This window comes from Heterodontus francisci, chromosome 8 (assembly GCF_036365525.1).
Source record: "Heterodontus francisci isolate sHetFra1 chromosome 8, sHetFra1.hap1, whole genome shotgun sequence".
Taxonomy (NCBI): domain Eukaryota; kingdom Metazoa; phylum Chordata; class Chondrichthyes; order Heterodontiformes; family Heterodontidae; genus Heterodontus; species Heterodontus francisci.
In genome coordinates this window covers 6,845,184-6,865,022 of record NC_090378.1, presented here as the reverse complement: position 1 = coordinate 6,865,022, position 19,839 = coordinate 6,845,184, and the positions used below count along the sequence as shown (strand labels likewise).

The 19,839-nt window shown below is 47.2% G+C and overlaps 1 protein-coding gene across 1 annotated transcript in view; it reads right to left on the bottom strand.

Annotated features, from left to right (window-relative positions):
* The window catches only part of LOC137373159 (collagen alpha-1(XXIV) chain), a 351,399-nt gene that overhangs the window by 158,981 nt on the left and 172,579 nt on the right, over window positions 1-19,839 (bottom strand). The window contains exon 26 of the mRNA XM_068038018.1: window positions 6,637-6,690. Coding sequence (XP_067894119.1) covers window positions 6,637-6,690 — 54 coding nt within the window. The remainder of the gene's footprint in view (window positions 1-6,636; window positions 6,691-19,839) is intronic.

Here is a 19,839-nt window from a genome sequence, read left to right as displayed (position 1 = left end):
GGGATTTTATGGGAAAAAGTGGGCAATGATGGAGTTGGGTGGAGCCATAAGATCAGAAGAGATGGCGTTGGGTCGGGCCCCGATGTCATCACTCTGCGATGCAATTTCATGAGCGGAGGATGGCAAGTCGCGTGGGGACTCCGCTTGTGTTTCAAAAAACAAGCAATTGAAAGGTAATTTAGACGATTAAGGAGGCAGTTGAAACTGATTTTACGGGCCCCTCCGATTTTTTCGAGTAGTGCACGGGCGCCTCAGGGGTTCAGGGCCTCGGCAGCTTTTAAAGGGTGGATACTGGGTGGCAGCTGTTTGGTGTAGCTGGCTTCCAGCTGGCTGCAGTTTGATACAGGACTCAGGTGTCGGTGGCCTTGTAAACACACCACCAATTCTTCCTTCCGTGTCAGCTGTTGACATGGCCACCACCTCAAGGCCTGCCTCTGGGAGCTACCTGGTGAGTGACCCCGCCTGCCAGCTGCTAATTGGCCAGATGCCGTGATATCACTCCGTGAATGGAGGTCGGCACGGGAGGGCCTTTGCCACCTGCTGTGGTTCCACCTCCATATTCCCGTTAGGTCACGGAAAATTCTGGTCACAGTCTCAGGAATAAGGGATCGACCATTTCGGACTGAGATGAGGAGAAATTTCTTCACTCAGAGGGTTGTGTATATTTGGAACTCTCTACCCCAGGGAGCTGTGGATGCCCAATCGTTGAGTACATTCAAGACTGAGATTGATACATTTTTGGTCACTAAGGGAATTAAGGGATCTGGGGATAGGGTAAGAAGGTGGAGTTGAGGTCAAAGATCTGCCACGATATAACTGAATTGTGAAGCAGGCTCGAGAAGCCATATGATCCACTCCAGTTCCTATTTCTTAAGTTCTTATGTTCTAAACCATGGGCAGTGAGGCTAATTACAGCACACCGAGCAATTCACAAAGTCACTAAGAAGTTCAGATGAGGGAGACCTGTGGCCTATCTCATTCCTCCTTCCTTCAAGGTCTAAGGCATAGAATGGCCTGTTCAAAGATTGAACAGCATTTGCTCTTCCTCTCTCCTATAACCTCACTGTGTTAAAATCAGAAATCTTTGCACAGTCTCCTACTCTAGCACATTCTTGCCCAATACTTCAAAATTGTGAAACTCTTACTATCCTCCTATAATGATTATAGAAACTCACAGCACAGAAGGAAGCCATTTGGCCCATTGTGTCTGGACCAGCTCTTTGAAAGAGCAGTTATGCTTAGTCCCCACACCCTGTGTGTTTTTTCTACAACTCTGTAAGCTCCTTATCTTCAAGCAACTCATCTTAAGGCTTTTTGAACCTGAATTTGACATCAATTTAGATTGTCATTTTTTTAAGCTCTTTTCACCTTTGACAAATGCCCTGCATTAACGATCTTTGCCTCAATTAAAAATATCTCCTAAAATCACTCTGGATTGGCAGAACTGAGGAATCATGGAAGCAGTTTGATACAGTTCTTGCTAGCATACTTTCTGAGATCCAGTTCACTCAATACTTTCATTTGTATCCCTGCCAATAAGGCAGCTTGCAGAATCTCAATTGTTAGCAATCTGGCAACTAGAGAAAGGGTTTGGACACTTCTATCAAGAGCCAAGCTTCCAGTGAAAATGTTCCAGTAGCTCGTAAGTTGATCATTTAAATGTCAACATAGAATTACATAGAATTTACAGCACAGAAACAGGCCATTCAACCCATCTGCTCCGTGCTGGTGTTTATACTCCACACAAGCCTCCTCCCACCCCTATTCCTCTCACCGTATCAACATATCCTTCTATTCCTTTCTCCTTCATGTGTTTATCCAGCTTCCCCTTAAATGTATTGATACTATTCACCTCAACCACTCCCTGTGGTAGTGAGTTCCACATTCTCACCACTGTCTGGGTAAAGAAGTTTCTCCTGAATTCCCTATTGGATTTATTAGTGGCTATCTTATATTTAATCAGCCTGTAGTTTTGGACTCACCCACAAGTGGAAACATTTTCTTTACAGCTCATTCATAATTTTGAATTTGCTCGATCAGGTCACCCCAAAACCTTCAATTTGATGGAGTAAAGAGCCCCAGCCTGCTCAATCTTTCCTGATAGTTAGAACTGTTCACTAAGCAATCGTATTACTAATGAATGGCAGTAACACCCCAGCTCTTGCACACAGGGTGTTTAATTTTAGAAAGAAAACTGTAAAATTCTATGATCAACAAAGGTTGAGCAGGCTGGGGGGAGATGGTGGCATAGTGGCAATGACACTGAGCTAGTAATCCAAAGACCCAGGCTAATGGCCTGGGGACACAGGTTCGAATCCCACCAAGGCAGCTGGAGGAATTTAAATTCAATTAATTAATAAGTTCAATTAATTTCGAAAAATCTGGAATTGAAAGCTAGTCTCAGTAATTAGGAAGGAACTGAAGCAAGGAGTAAGGAGGGCTAAAAGGGGTCATGAAAAGTCATTGGCAAACAGGATTAAGGATAATCCCAAGGCTTTTTATACATATATAAAGAGCAAGAGGGTAACTAGGGAAAGGGTTGGCCCACTCAAGGACAGAGAAGGGAATCTATGTGTGGAGCCAGAGGAAATGGGCGAGGTACTAAATGAGTACTTTGCATCAGTATTCACCAAAGAGAAGGACTTGGTGGATGATGAGTCTAGGGAAGGGAGTGGAGATAGGCTGGGTCATGTCGTTATCAAAAAGGAGGTGGTGTCGGGCGTCTTGCAAAGCATTAAGGTAGTTAAGTCCCCAGGGCCTGAAGGGATCTATCCCAGAATACTGAGGGAGGCAAGGAAGGAAATTCTTCGGGACAGGATTTACTCCCATTTGGAAACAAACAAACTTACTAGTGAGAGATAGCATGGTTTTGTGAAGGGGAGGTCGTGTCTCACTAATTTGATTGAGTTTTTTGAGGAAGTGACAAAGATGATTGATGAAGGAAGGGCAGTGGATGTTATCTATATGGACTTCAGTAAAGCCTTTGACAAGGTCCCTCATGGCAGACTAATACAAAAGGTGAAGTCACAATGGATCAGAGGGGAGCTGGCAAGATGGATACAGAACTGGCTCGGTCATAGAAGACAGAGGGTAGCAGTGGATGGGTGTTTTTCTGAATGGAGTGATGTGACTAGTGGCGTTCCGCAGGGATCAGTGCTGGGACCTTTGCTGTTTGTAGTATATATAAATGATTTGGAGGAAAATGTAGCTGGTCTGATTAGTAAGTTTGCGGACGACGCAAAGGTTGGTGGAGTTGCGGACAGTGATGAGGATTGTCAGAGGATACAGCAGGATATAGATCGGTTGGAGACTTGGGCGGAGAAGTGGCAGATGGAGTTTAATTTGGACAAATGTGAGGTAATGCATTTTGGAAGGTCTAATGCAGGTGGGAAGTATACAGTAAATGGCAGAACCCTTAGGAGTATTGACAGGCAGAGAGTTCTTGACGTACAGGTCCCCAGGTCACTGAAAGTGGCAACGCAGGTGGATAAGGTAGTCAAGAAGGCATACAGCATGCTTGCCTTCATTGGTCGGGGCATAGAGTATAAAAATAGGCAAGTCATGCTGCAGCTGTACAGAGCATTAGTTAGGCCACACTTCGAATATTGCTTGCAATTCTGGTCGCCACACTACCAGAAGGACGTGAAGGCTTTGGAGAGGGTACAGAAGAGGTTTACCAGGATGTTGCCTGGTCTGGAGGGCATTAGCTATGAGGAGAGGTTGGATAAACTCGGATTGTTTTCACTGGAACGACGGAGGTGGAGGGGTGACATGATAGAGGTTTACAAAGTTATGAGCAGCATGGACAGAGTGGATAGTCAGAAGCTTTTTCCCAGGGTGGAAGAGTCAGTTACTAGGGGACATAGGTTTTTAAGGTGAGAGGGGCAAAGTTTAGAGGGGATGTGCGAGGCAAGTTCTTCACACAGAGGGTGGTGGATGCCAGGAACTTGCTGCCGGGGGAGGTGGGGGAAGCAGGTACGATAGCGACGTTTAAGAGGCATCTTGACAAATACATGAATAGGAAGGGAATAGAGGGATACGGTCCCCGTAAGTGCAGAAGGTTTTAGTTTAGGCAGGCATCAAGATTGGCGCAGGCTTGGAGGGCCGAATGGCCTGTTCCTGTGCTGTACTGTTCTTTGTTCTTTGTAATGCTGCCATGCAACTATCATTGATTGTTGTAAAAACCCACCTAGTTCACTAATGTCCTTTCGGGAAGGAAATCTGCCGTCCTTGCCTGGTCTGACCTACATGTGACTCCAGACCCACAGCAATGTGGTTGACTCTTAACGGCCCTCTGAAATGGCCGAACAAGCCACTCGGTTGTCAAGGGTAATTAGGAATGAGCAGCAAATGCTGGTCTTGCCAGCGACACTCACAGCCATGAAAAATAAAAGAAAATCCTCATCGAATTTAATTTGATTACTGAAGAGAATAGTGGGCAGTATTTTATGTTGGTGACAGAGGCCTTGGTCATTAGCTGAAGAACTGGTGACAGCCTTTTTTGGGGAAGGCCCGCCACAATACCTGCCAATAAGGCCCAGGATACTGTTTGCTTTATTAACCACTCTCTCAACCTGTCCTGCCACCCTCAATGACTTGTACACATACACACCCAGGTCCCTCTGCTCCTGCACCCCCTTTAGAGTTGTGCTCTTTATTGTTCTTCCTATCAAAATGAATCATTTCACATTTCTTCCACATTGAACTTCGTCTGCCACCTGTCTGCCCATTCCACCAACCTGTCTATGTCCTTTTGAAGTTCTACACTATCCTCCACACTGTTCACAATGCTTCCAACTTTTGTATCATCCACAAACTTTGAAATTGTACCCTGTACTCCAAGATCTGGGCCATTAATATATATCAGGAAGAGCAAGGGTCCCAACACTGACCCCTGGAGAACTCCGCTACAAACCTTCCTCCAGCCCGAAAAACACCCATTAACCAATTTTTCCTGTCACTCAGCCAATTTCGTATCCATGTTGCTACCGTCCTTTTTATTCCATGAGCTAATACTTTGCTCACAAGTCTGTTGTGTGGCACTGTATCAAATGCCTTTTTAAAGTCCATGTACAACACATCAACAGCAATGCCCTCATCAACCCTCTCTGTTACCTCTTCAAAAAAACTCCAGCAAGTTAGTTAAACATGATTTTCCCTTAAGAAATCCATGTTGGCTTTCCTTAATGAACTCGCATTTGTCCATGTGACTATTAATTGTGTCCTGAATTATTGTTTCTAGAAGTTTCCCCACCACTGAAGTTAAACTGACTGGCCTGTAATTGCTGGGCTTATCTTTACACCTTTTGTTGAACAAGGGTGTAACATTTGCAATTCTCCAGTCCTCTGGCACCACCTCTGAGTCTATGGAAGACTGAAACATCATGGCCAGTGCCTCCACAATTCCCACTCTCACTTCCCTCAGTATCCTTGCGTACATCTCATCTGGTTCTGGTGCTGACAGCCTATCCAATACCTCCCCCTTATCAATTTTAAACCCCTCTAGTACATTAATTAACTCGTCTTTCAACATTGCCGTTCATTGACATCCTTGACCCTGGCGCCAGGGAGGCAACACACCATCCTATATTCACGTCTATGGCCACAGAAACGCCTGTCTGTTCCCCTGACAATCAAATCATCTCTAACTATTGCTCTTCCGGTCTTTTGTAGCCCCCTGTACAGCTGTGGTGCCATGGACTTGGCTCTAGCTGCACTCTCCAGATGAACCATCGCTCTCATCAGTATTCAGAACTGAATACTGGCTGCAGAGTGGGATGGACTCAGGGGACTATTGCACTACCTGCCTGTTTCTTCTTGACTGGTGCTCACCCATTCCCTACTTTTTGTTCTGCATTGTCAAACCATTCTGTGCTTCTACTTTGTGATATTAATCCTCCTTCCAAAATTTATGCAAAGCGAAATTACATCACAGATGACGTCTCAGACAATACCTGTGGAGTGTGGACGTTGATTGAAATTATACTGCAGACATATGTATCACCCCCTGTCCAGCGACAGTTTTAATGTTAAGGATGCACAGTGTGAGCATGGCCTCTTTGTTAATATTAATCACATGGCAATTACCAGTAAGTGTGGATCTTAAGTGGAGAGGGACAGCCCCGCTGATTCCAGAACTATACCACTTCTTTTTTCTTTATGTGCATTCAAACCCATGCCAAATCTTCTCGCTTTAGAAATACATTTGCCAGTTGAAAACTGATGAACATTCAAGTACTCAAAGGGTTAAGTCTGACCTTTGCTGAAATTTCAATCCTGCGCTGGAGACTTGGAAAGCACAATGGAACATCAGAACAGCCCCTTGAGCCTGTTCCACCATTCAAATAGATCATGGTTGATCTTAAATGTAGGGGGAAAGGATGGGCAGTAGGACCGGCTAAATTGTTCTTGCAGAGGGCCAGCACAGACTCGATGGACTGAATGGCTGCCTTCTGTGCTGTCACCATTCTATGATTCTAACTCAATCTTCTTGCCTTGGTTCTGTAACCCTTAACACCCTTACCCAACAAAGGATGAAGAAATGGAAAGCTAAAATGAAGAACTGGGATCAAACCTGGATTTAACATTGACAAACCTACTGATCTTGGAGGAAGATATGTCTGACTTACTGCTTACCATGGATCCTTTCTCTCCAGGAGGTCCCAAAGGACCTGGCTCACCACGATCACCCTGAATTAAAACACAGAAATCACAATGTCAAACAATGGCTTCCTTCTCAAGGGGTCAAAAGATCATCGCAAGTACTTAAAATCTCCCCATCATTTTACCAAATCAACCAATGAAACATAAGAACATAAGAAACAGGAGCAGGAGTAGGCCATTTGGCCCTTTGAGCCTACTCGGTCATTCAATTAGATCATAGATGATCTTCCACCGCAACTCCATATTCCCGTACTATCCCCATATCCATCAATTCCCTGAGTACCCATCAATCTGTCAACTTCTGTCTTGAATATACTCATCGACTGAGCATCCACAGCTCACTGGGGTAGAGAATTCCAAAGATTCACAACCCTCTGAGTGAAGACATTTCTCCTCATCTCAGACCTAAATGGCTGACCCCTTATCCTGAGTCTATAACCCCAAGTTTTAGATTACCCATCCAGGGGAAACAGCCTCTCAGCATCTACCCTCTCAAGCCCCTTAAGAATTTTATGTGTTTCAATGCGATAATCTCACATTCTTTTAAACTCCAGGGAATGTAGGCCTAGTCTACTCAATCTCATCTCATAGGACAATCCCCTCATCCCAGGAACCAGTCGAGTGAACCTTCGTTGCACTCCCTCTAAGGAAAATATGACATTCATAAGGTAAGGAGACCAAATCTGTACACAGTACTGCAGGTGTGGCCTCACCAATGTGCTGTAGAATTGTAGTAAGACCTCTTTATTCTTAAAACATATTTTACAATTTGGATCAGATCAAAAGATGAAGTCTGCACAAATTGGTTGCCGTCTTATATTACAACAGTGACTACACATCAAAAAGTACTTCATTGGCTGTAAAGCATTTTGGGATGTTCTGAAGATGTGAAAGACTATACATAAATGCAAGTTCTTTTATTAACACAGACAGGTTGATGATATTGATTTGCTGTAAATCTGTATTCTTTTTCTGATCACTATTAATACACTAAATCTACATGCATGTTTCCTGTAGATTTTGCATGTTAATATTATAGATTTGTTACTACACTGAGGTATCTCTTTCCCTTTAGACAGGCGAGTATTAAACATCTGCCTGAGGTACATAAATTGCTAAGAATTTGAAACACTTGAACCCCAAGGCATATTTCCATTTCCAAAATAAATCCTTGTGAATTTGCCTCATAGCTGTGAGCATTCAAAACTCTGCAGTCCCTGTTTTAACTCGCAACAATTCCTGTTCTCTAATCACCCCTCTGCTCGCTGACCTACATTGGCTCCCAGTCCAGCAATGCCTCAAATTTAAAATTCCCATCCTTGTTTTCAAATCCTTCCCTATCTCTGTAATCTCCTCCAGCCCCATAACCCTCCGAGCTCTCTGCGCTCCTCCAATTCTGGCCTCTTGTGTGTCCTCAATTTTCATCGCTTCACCATTGATGGCCGTACCTTAGCCCGAGGCTCTGGAATTCCCTCCCTATATCTCTCTACCTCTCTACCTCTTTTTCTTCCTTTAAGAGGCTCCTTAAAACCTCCCTCTTTGACCAAGCTTTTGGTCATCTGACCTAATATCTCTTTCCGTGACTCGGTGTCAAATTTTGTTTGATAATGCTCCTGTGAAGTGCCTTGGGATATTTAACAACATTTAAGGAGCTATACAAATACCAGTTGTTGTTCTCTTCCCTCAATCTTGAATTAGGTCAACTAGCTCTACTATATCTTACCTGTTGAATCTCAGTAACTAGTTGAAAAGGCAGGTATAAACCTTTCATCACTTACAAAATGCCAGTATCCTGTACTCAATCTGCAGCAATAGAATCACAGACTCTTACAACAGAGAAGGAGGCCATTCGGCCCATCGTGCCCTTCATGTATTTATCCAATTCCCTTTTGAAAGTTATTATTGAATCTGCTTCCACCGCCCTTTCAGGCAGCGCTTTCCAGATCACAATCGTATTATTTTGAGTTAGTTGCAAATTGTTATTTCTGATAGAGGAAAAGCATTTTTGGACTGGGGGCAAGACAATTTTTTTTTTGCTAATTCTGCAATTCCCCCCCCCGCCCCCCACCCCCCCCCCCTCCCCCCCACGCCGCCTCACCCTATTCCCCTTTCCTGGCTCCATGGTACCTCATCAAAGAGACTATTCTTCATGGGTGAGGGGGATATGTGAATCAGGCACAAAAGACTGAACCCAATTCTGTCCTCAGAGTCAAACTTCCAGGCAGGGGACACAAAATGGCTTTCCCTCTTTGGTGCTGAGGCCAATTATGCCCCCCAATGGTGCAGTCTCCTAGTTCAGGCCTTTAGACTCAGTACAGATCAGGAATATGATCCAGCAACCGGGGAACTTCTGGTATGTTTTTGGGTTCATTACAACTTGTCTTCACCAACTGAACCATTGAGAGAGCTGCAGGTACTGGCAGAAATAAAGCCTGCACGAGGCAGCATGAAAAGCAGCCCGTTTAACCGAGGCATGTGTGGAACATGGGTCAGAATTTTACGCCCCCCCCAAAAGAGTGGGCGGGTTGGGGGGGGGGGGTGCGAAAATGGAGAGTGAGGCTCGGGGGGTGGGGGGGGGAGTGGGCCATTCCTGACCTGTTCCCACCTCCGCCGCTAATTTACACAGGATGGTGGCGTCAAGAAACGGCCCACCGACCTCAGGCAAATCATGGCCCTTAGGTGGCCAATTAACTGCCACTTAAGGGCCTCCTCCCACCACCACGGGTATTTTACCCTTGGCTAACGGGTGGCTGAGGCCTCACAAAAGCCACCTGATAAAACTAGGTGGCCTACTGGCAGTTGGGGTTGGGGGGATACCTCCTGTTCGGGCACCCTGCGTCCCATAGAGGGCCGACCCTAAGCCCCATGCAGTCCCCCACCTCCCAAGAATGAGGCATATTAATTTTGTCACATGAATAGTGATTTTAAACTGTTGCTGGAGTGATGAAAGGACTTGTTAAAAAAAATCACCAGACACTTGGCTGGAAAAATCATTTACATACTAACAGACAGCGCTTGTAGAGACAAAGGACCATTCCCTGACACATTCAACCCACAATGGACTTTAATCACCAGACATTGAAGGTGAGGAAGCTCACATTCCAGGATGACTGCTAAGATGGCCGAATCCATAAACACATGGTCAAATCAGCTAGTCACATGGTGGGCAACCTGAGTTTTTTTGAATTGTACAGAGAGTTTGAGATGAAAAGACTGCTGGATCCTGGACTGAGAAGACCTCTCCTGTCTGCTCCCACCTCTTTCTCAAGGAACACCAAATCCACTGAAGGTGTGAACCTCAAGTGAGAAAAGCCTCCTACATCGAACAAGGTTTAAGAAGAATACTGATCCCCAATGAAAAGCGAGATCTACCTGCAATCAAGGACTCTGCAGCGAGCTCGAAGAACAGTAACCAAAACCATCTTCAGATATTACCTCAAACTTTTCCACTTTATTTCTTCTGCTCTTTTCTGTCTCTATCTGCATGTGTGTTTATCACGTATGCATGCTAGTGCGGGTATGTCATGTATCCATAGGTGTTAACCAAATTAAAGTTTACGTTTAATAAATTTCAACCTTTCTTCTTTAAACCTAAGAAAGCCTGTTTGTGCTGGTTTCTTTGCCATATAATTGGAAAGTGGTGAACAAGGATTCACCAAGGGAGAACAAAAATCGGTGTGTTTAAAATCAAACCCTGTTATGGTAAGACCAGGTGAAGGCTGAAAGGGACCCCTTTCTCACCAGGTCGTAACATAGCTGCTAGACTGGGTAAGTGACAGATGGTGAGGGAACCAACAAGAGGGAAAAACATACTAAACCTCATCCTCACCAATCTACCTGTCACAGATGCATCTGTCCATATTGGGATGAGTGACCACCACACAATCCTTGTGAAAACAAAGTCCTGTAGATACCCTCCATCGTGTTGTGTGGCACTACCATCGTGCTCAATGGGATAGATTTTGAACAGATCTTGCAATGCAAAACTGGGCATCCATGAGGCGCTGTGGGCCATCAGCAGCAGCAGAATTGTATTCAACCACAATCTGTAACCTCATGGCCCGGCATATCCCCCACTCTACCATTACAATCAAGCCGGGGGACCAACCCTGATTCAATGAAGAGTGCAGGAGGGCATGCCAGGAGCAGCACCGGGCATACCTCAAAATGAAGCTATAACACAGGGCTATTTGCATGCCAAACAGTGTAAGCAGCATGCAATAGACAGAGCTAAGCGATCCCACAACCAACAGATCAAATTGAAGCTCTGCAGTCCTGCCACATCCAGTCGTGAATGATGGTGAACAATTAAACAGCTAACAGGAGGAGGAGGCTGCACAAATATCCCCATCCTCAATGATGTGGGAGCCCAGCACATCAGTATAAAAGAAAAGTCTGAAGCATTTGAAAACATCTTTAGCCAGAAGTGCCGAGTGGATGATCCATCTCGGCCTCCTCCTGAGATCTCCAGCATCACAGATCCCAGTCTTCAGCCAATCAAATTCACTCCACGTGATATCAAGAAACGACTGAAGGCACTGGATACTGCAAAGACTATGGGCCCTGACAACATTCCGGCAATAGCACTGAAGACCTGTGCTCCAGAACTTGCCGCACCCCTAGCCAAGCTGTTCCAGTACAGCTACAACACTGGAATCTACCTGGCAATGTGGAAAATTGCCCAGGTATGTCCTGTACACAAAAAACAGGACAAATTCAACTCGACCAATTACCGCCTCATCAGTCTACTCTCAATCATCAGTCAAGTGTCATCGACAATGTTACCATGCGCCACTTAAACAGCAATAACCTGCTCTCTGACACTCAGTTTGGGTTCTGCCAGGGCCACTCAGCTCTTGATCTCATCACAGCCTTGGTCCAAGCATAGGCAAAAGAGCTGAACTCCAGAGGTGAGGTGAGAGTGACTGCCCTTGACATCAAGGCAACATTTGACCGAGTAGGGCATCAAGGAGCCGTAGCCAAAGTGGAGTCAATGGGAATCAAGGGGAAAACTCTCTGCTGGTTGGAGTCATACCTAGCGCAAAGGAAGATGATTGTGGTTGTTGGAGGTCAATCATCTCAGCTCCAGGACATCACTGCAGGAGTTCCTCAGGGTAGTGTCCTAGGCCCAACCATCTTCAGCTGCTTCATCAATGATCTTCCTTCAATCATAAGGTCAGAAGTGGGGACGTTCGCTGTAGATTGTATGATGTTCAGTATCATTCGCAACTCCTCAGATACTGAAGCAGTCAGTGTAGAAATGCATTAAGACCCAGACAATATTCAGGCTTGGGTTGTTAAGTGACAAGTAACATTTGTGCCACATAAGTGCCAGGTAATGATCATCTCCAACAAGAGAGAATCTAACCATCTCATAGAACATAGAACATAGAACATACAGCACAGAACAGGCCCTTCGGCCCACAATGTTGTGCCGATCCTTTGTCCTCTGTCAAGGACAATTTAATCTATACCCCATCATTCTCCTTTATCCATATACCTATCCAAAAGCCTTTTGAAAGTCCCTAAAGTTTCTGACTCAACAACTTCCCCGGGCAAGGCATTCCATGCCTCGACCACTCTCTGGGTAAAGAACCTTCCCCTGACATCCCCCTTATATCTCCCACCCTTCACCTTAAATTTATGACCCCTTGTAACGCTTTGCTCCACCCGGGGAAAAAGTTTCTGACTGTCTACCCTATCTATTCCCCTGATCATCTTATAAACCTCTATCATGTCACCCCTCATCCTTCTCCGTTCTAATGAGAAGAGGCCTAGAATGTTCAGCCTTTCCTCGTAAGACTTATTCTCCATTCCAGGCAACATCCTGGTAAATCTCCTCTGCACCCTCTCCAAGGCTTCCACATCCTTCCTAAAATGAGGCGACCAGAACTGCACACAGTACTCCAAATGAGGCCTTACCAAGGTCCTGTACAGCTGCATCATCACCTCACGGCTCTTAAATTCAATCCCTCTGCTAATGAACGCTAACACCCCATATGCCTTCTTCACAGCCCTATCCACTTGAGTTGCAACTTTCAATGATCTATGCACATAGACCCCAAGGTCTCTCTGCTCCTCCACATGCCCAAGAACCCTACCGTTAACCCAGTATTTTGCATTCATGTTTGTCCTTCCAAAATGGACGACCTCACACTTTTCAGGGTTAAACTCCATCTGCCACTTTTCAGCCCAGCACTGCAACCTATCCAAGTCCCTTTGCAGACGACAATAGCCCTCCTCGGTATCCACAACTCCACCAACCTTTGTATCATCTGCAAATTTACTGACCCACCCTTCGACTTCCTCATCCAAGTCGTTAATAAAAATCACAAACAGGAGAGGACCCAGAACTGATCCCTGCGGCACGCCACTGGTAACTGGGCTCCAGGCTGAGTATTTACCATCTAAGACCACTCTCTGCCTTCTATCAGTTAGCCAATTCTTAATCCAACTGGCCACATTCCCCACTATCCCATGCCTCCTGACTTTCTCCATAAGTCTACCATGGGGGACCTTATCAAATGCCTTACTAAAATCCATGTACACCACATCCACTGGTTTACCCTCATCCACTTGCTTGGTCACCTGCTCAAAGAATTCAATCAGGCTTGTGAGGCAAGACCTACCCCTCACAAAACCGTGCTGACTGTCCCGAATCAAGCAGTGTCTTTCCAGATGCTCAGAAATCCTATCCCTCAGCACCTTTTCCATCAACTTGCCTACCACTGAAGTAAGACTAACTGGCCTGTAATTCCCAGGGTTGTTCCTATTCCCTTTCTTGAACAGGGGCACAACATTTGCCACCCTCCAATCACCTGGTACCACCCCCGTCAGCAGAGAAGATGAAAAGATCATTGCCAGCGGCTCTGCAATTTCATCCCTTGCTTCCCATAACATCCTTGGATATACCCCGTCAGGCCCGGGAGACTTGTCTATCTTCAAGTTATTCAAAAACCCCAACACATCTTCCCTCCTAACGAGCACTTCCTCGAGCTTACCAGTCTGCTTCCCACCGTCCTCTTCAGTAATACACCCCTTCTCATTCGTAAATACCGAAGAGAAGTACTCATTCAAAACCTCACTTATCTCTTCCGGCTCAACACACAGTCTCCCGCTATTGTCCTTGACCGGACCTACGGTCCCCCTAGTCATCCTCATATTTCTGACATACGCGTAAAAGGCCTTGGGGTTTTCTTTTATCCTACCCGCCAAGCATTTTTCATGCCCTCTCTTAGCTCTCCTAATCCCTTTCTTCAGATCCTTCCTGGCCATCTTGTATCCCTCCAGAGCTATGCCTGTGCCCTTTTTCCTCAACTTTATATACGCATCCTTCTTCTTCCTAACAAGACTCTCAACCTCTCTTGTCAACCACGGTTCCCTCACATGACCATCCCTTCCCTGTCTGACAGGGACATGCTTATCAATGGCCCCTACTATCTGCTCCTTGAAAAAGTTCCACATTTCGACCGTGCCCTTCCCTGCCAGCATATGCTCCCAACTTATGCTCCTCAGTTCCTGCCTGACAGCATCATATCTACCCTTCCCCCAATTGTAAACCTTGCCCTGTTGCACATACCTATCCCTCTCCATTACCACAGTGAATGCTACAGAATTGTGATCACTATCTCCAAAGTGCTCGCCCACCAACAGCTCTATCACTTGCCCTGGTTCATTACCTAGTACCAAATCCAATATTGCCTCCCCTCTGGTCGGGCAGTCTACATACTGAGTCAGAAAAGCTTCCTGGACATACTGCACAAACACTACCCCATCCAAACTATTCGATCTAAAGAGTTGCCAATCAATATTTGGGAAGTTGAAATCCCCCATAATTACTACCCTGTGACTTCTGCTCCTTTCCAAAATCTGTTTCCCAATCTGCTCTTCCACCTCCCTGCTGCTATTGGGGGGCCTATAGAAAACTCCCATCAAGGTGACTGCTCCTTTCCTGTTCCTGACCTCAACCCACAGTGCCTCAGTCGGCAGATCCTCCTCGAAAATTCTTTCAGCAGTTGTTACACTATTTCTAACTAACAATGCCACCCCCCCACCTCTTTTACCACCATTCCTAATCTTATGAAAACATCTATAACCAGGTACCTCCAAAAACCATTCCTCCCCCTCACCTATCCACGTTTCAGTGATGGCCACAACATCGTAGTCCCAAGTGCCCATCCACGCCTTCAATTCACTCACCTTATTCCTGATGCTTCTTGCGTTGAAGTATACGCACTTTAACCCTTCTCCGTGCCCATCTGTCCTCTGTGACAGTGCTACCTTCCCCAATACCTCACTACACTCTTTGTCTTTCTGAGTGGACCCACTGGTCCCTGGATTACAAGTCCGGTTCCCATCCCCCTCCCAAACTAGTTTAAACCCTCCCGAACAGTACTAGCAAACCTCCCTCCCAGGATATTGGTGCCCCTCTGGTTCAGATGCAGCCCGTCCTGTTTGAACAGGTCCCATCTTCCCCAGAATGCAGTCCAATTATCCAAGAACTGGAAGCCCTCCCTCCTACACCATTCCTGCAGCCACGTGTTCAGCTGTGCTCTCTCCCTATTCCTAGCCTCACTATCACGTGGCGCCGGCAACAAACCAGAGATAACAACTCTGTCCGTCCGAGCTTTCAGCTTCCAGCCTAACTCCCTAAACTCACTTCTAACATCTGTGCCACCCTTCCTTCCTACGTCGTTGGTGCCAATGTGCACCACGACCTCTGGCTGCTCCCCCTCCCCTTTAAGGATCCTGAAGACGCGATCACAAACATCACGGACCCTGGCACCAGGGAGGCAACAAACCATCCGTGCGTCTCGCCTGCGCCCACAGAACCGCCTGTCCGTACTCCTCACCATCGAGTCCCCGATGACTAGTGCTCTCCCATTCTCCCTCCTTCCCTTCTGAGCCACAGTGCAGGACCCCGTGCCAGAGGCCCGGTCACTGCAGCCTGCCCCCGATAGGCCGTCCCCCCCAACAGTATCTAAAACTGTATACTTGTTGTTGAGGGGAACGACCACAGGAGATCCCTGCACTGACCTCTTCCCACCTCTAACTGTTACCCAGCTGCCTTTGATTTGTGGAGTAACGACCTCCGTGTAGCTTCTATCTATCAACCCCTCAGCTTCCCGAATGATCCTCAGTTCATCCAGCTCCAGCTCCAATTCCCTAACACGGTCTGATAGGAGCTGGAGATGGATGCACTTCCAGCAGGTGAAGTCGGCAGGGCCACCGGAGGTTTCCCTCACCTCGAACATTCTGCAGGAGGAGCAATACACTACACTGGCTGCCATTTCTTTTATTCAATTACCCCTTAGTTAAGTACAACTATAGATATTAACAAAAACAGTAAATAGCTTACCTGCTCAGTCCTTTTTGGTTAGAGGAGGAGGGTAAAAAGGGTCTTATTATTAGGTTAGAGGAGGAGGATGGGTGGGAGACACTACATTTGTAGTGGCTCAGGTTTACTCAGCTCCGCACCTTTAAGGAAAAAACCTACCCAGGAGTCCTCGCTGCCGACCAGCTTCCGGTTCCTCCGGCGCCAAAAGAAACTCAAAGACAAGGAAAACAGTAAGTAAAACAGTAAGTACTTACTTTTAAAACACAGCTCCTGATGCCTTCACTCACCCACCGAAGAGTCGCTACCTTCTCCTGCTGCTCCGCCGGGAAATGAGGCCGAGTCCACGGAGCTCCGCACCTTTAAGGAAAAAACCTACCCAGGAGTCCTCGCTGCCGACCAGCTTCCGGTTCCTCCGGCGCCAAAAGAAACTCAAAGACAAGGAAAACAGTAAGTAAAACAGTAAGTACTTACTTTTAAAACACAGCTCCTGATGCCTTCACTCACCCACCGAAGAGTCGCTACCTTCTCCTGCTGCTCCGCCGGGAAATGAGGCCGAGTCCACGGAGCTCCGCACCTTTAAGGAAAAAACCTACCCAGGAGTCCTCGCTGCCGACCAGCTTCCGGTTCCTCCGGCGCCAAAAGAAACTCAAAGACAAGGAAAACAGTAAGTAAAACAGTAAGTACTTACTTTTAAAACACAGCTCCTGATGCCTTCACTCACCCACCGAAGAGTCGCTACCTTCTCCTGCTGCTCCGCCGGGAAATGAGGCCGAGTCCACGGAGCTCCGCACCTTTAAGGAAAAAACCTACCCAGGAGTCCTCGCTGCCGACCAGCTTCCGGTTCCTCCGGCGCCAAAAGAAACTCAAAGACAAGGAAAACAGTAAGTAAAACAGTAAGTACTTACTTTTAAAACACAGCTCCTGATGCCTTCACTCACCCACCGAAGAGTCGCTACCTTCTCCTGCTGCTCCGCCGGGAAATGAGGCCGAGTCCACGGAGCTCCGCACCTTTAAGGAAAAAACCTACCCAGGAGTCCTCGCTGCCGACCAGCTTCCGGTTCCTCCGGCGCCAAAAGAAACTCAAAGACAAGGAAAACAGTAAGTAAAACAGTAAGTACTTACTTTTAAAACACAGCTCCTGATGCCTTCACTCACCCACCGAAGAGTCGCTACCTTCTCCTGCTGCTCCGCCGGGAAATGAGGCCGAGTCCACGGAGCTCCGCACCTTTAAGGAAAAAACCTACCCAGGAGTCCTCGCTGCCGACCAGCTTCCGGTTCCTCCGGCGCCAAAAGAAACTCAAAGACAAGGAAAACAGTAAGTAAAACAGTAAGTACTTACTTTTAAAACACAGCTCCTGATGCCTTCACTCACCCACCGAAGAGTCGCTACCTTCTCCTGCTGCTCCGCCGGGAAATCTCACTTGACATTCAATGACATTACCATCTTGGGGTTACCATTGACCAGAAACTGCACTGGAGCAACCACATAAATACCGTGGCTACAAGAGCAAGTCAGAAGCTGGGAATCCTGTGGCGAGTAACTCAACTCCTGACTCCCCAAAGCCTCTCCACCGTCTACAAGGCACAAGTCAGGAATGTGATGGAATACTCTTCACTTGCCTGGATGGGTGCAGCTCCAACAACACTCAGGAAGCTCAACACCATCCAGAATAAAGCAGCTCACTTGATTGGTACCCCAACCACAAACATTCACTCCCTCCACCACCGACACACAATGGCAGCAGTGTGTACCATCTACAAGATGCACTGCAGCAACACATCAAGGCTCGTTCACAGCACCTTCAAATCTGCGACCTCTACCACCTAGAAGGACAAGGGCAGCAGATGCATGGGAACACCACCACCTGAAAGTTCCCCTCCAAGTCACACACCATCCTGACTTGGAACTATATCGCCGTTCCTTCCCTGTCGCTGGGTCAAAATCCTGGAACTCCCTTCCTAACAGCACTGTGGGTGTACTTACACCAGATGGACTGCAGCAGTTTAAGAAGGCAGCTCACCACCGACTTCTCCAGGGCATTTAGGGATGGGCACCAAATGCTGGTCTAGCCAGTGATGCCCACATCCCATGAAAGAATAAAAAAAATCATCTGGCAGAGATGCCAGAGGCAATGCACAGCCAAGAGCAGACAATGGAGTAATCCACTCATGCCATGAGTGCTGCCATGTCTCAGACGTGTGAGAACATGGTTTCCTCCATCGAGAGGTTGGTAACCGTCAGGGAGACCAGATCCCACAAATGTGCGTAGACCTACACACCATCACCATGTGCTCAACATAGCAGTGTCAAGGTGAGAGCAGAATGAGGCACCTGGAATCTTCTCCAGCTACTTGTCCTTCTCTGGTGAGCTGGGAGATTCGTGATCCTTGAAAGGGAGGAGGAGAGGTTGACCACCACAGCTGGGGGCTCTCCTCGGGGGACTCTGAGTGCGGACACTGGCTCCTCAGTCCCTCTACCATGAACCCAGCTCCAGTAGCTGCAACACCTGAGGAGAATCCTGACCTGTTCAAGAAACCCTCAGGCAGCTGGGGTCCTCCAGGCCTCAGGCAGCCAGAGGACAGCCACTGAAATCATCACAGGCTAAGGGACAGCCTGACCAGCAGCCTGCCTCCAGCCCAGCTGTTAGCCATGGGGTCACACCTCTAGAAATGTTTAAAGAAAACTACCTGGAGACACTTGGGGTTTCACAGGTGTTAGACATTTGACATTTTTTTTCTCTTCTAAAGTTCTTTTGTGTAAAATTACCTTTCGTTGTGTATTTATCATGCCTTAATTGTGAGCTGCTGACTTCACCCTTCCCCCAGATGTCAATGTAGGCACAGCCCTCATGGGCCATAGTGTGTGGTTCCACTGGGCACTGGACATGGAAGACAAATAGAAAGGAGGGGACAGACTGCATGCATTGAGGTGAGTCTTTATTGTTTTTACTGAGTGGCCATCATGGTGGCTGGAAGCGGGTAAGTATGAGATTGTCTCTCGTCTCCTTGGCCCATTGCTCAATCTTCCTGGCCTCCGGTGCAAGGGCTTCAAAATCCAGTACTGCCTGCTCATCAACCTACTCCACATTCTTCTCGTCGGTGGAGGAGTGTCATTTAATCATGTCCTCTTCATGCAAGGCCTTCTCCCTCTGTAGTGCTAGATTGTGTTGAGCACAGCAGACCAGCACGATACGCGAGACCCTCGCTGGGGCACACTGTAGGGCTCCACCAAATTGATCCAGGCAACATGATCTTATCTTCAGGAGCCTAATGGCTTGCTCAATGGTCACTCGGGTGGAGCTGTGGCAAGTGTTGTTCCTCTCTTCTGTTGCATTCAGAGGGTTCATCACAGGCGTCAGTAGCCATGTTTTCAATTGGTTGTCCTTGTCCCCGAGAATCCATCTCTGAAGGCGGGTGGGGAGCCTGGAAAGCTGCGGCACCTGGGACTGTCGACGTGTGTAAGCATCATGGCTGCTTCCCGGGAAGCGGGCACACACCTGCAGGAAATGCTTTCGGGGGCCGCAGACCAATTGCACATTGATGGAACAGATGCCCTTCCTGTTGATGAAGGTGGCTGGCTGGTCTGTGAGAGCCTTGCATCCGGGGAAATCCAACAGTGGCCTCAAAGCTCTCGGCCTGACTGTCTGGGTCGGTCCGGTAGTTGCACGTAGTCGCCGGTCCTCCCGCACAGGGCATTGGTCACCTCCTTGATGCAGCAGTGGACTGCTGCCTGGGAGAGATCACACATATCCCTGGTGGATCCTTGGAATGATCCAGATGCATAAAAGTTTAGTGCTACGGTGATCTTCAGGGCCACTGGCGTTGAGTGACCCCAAATC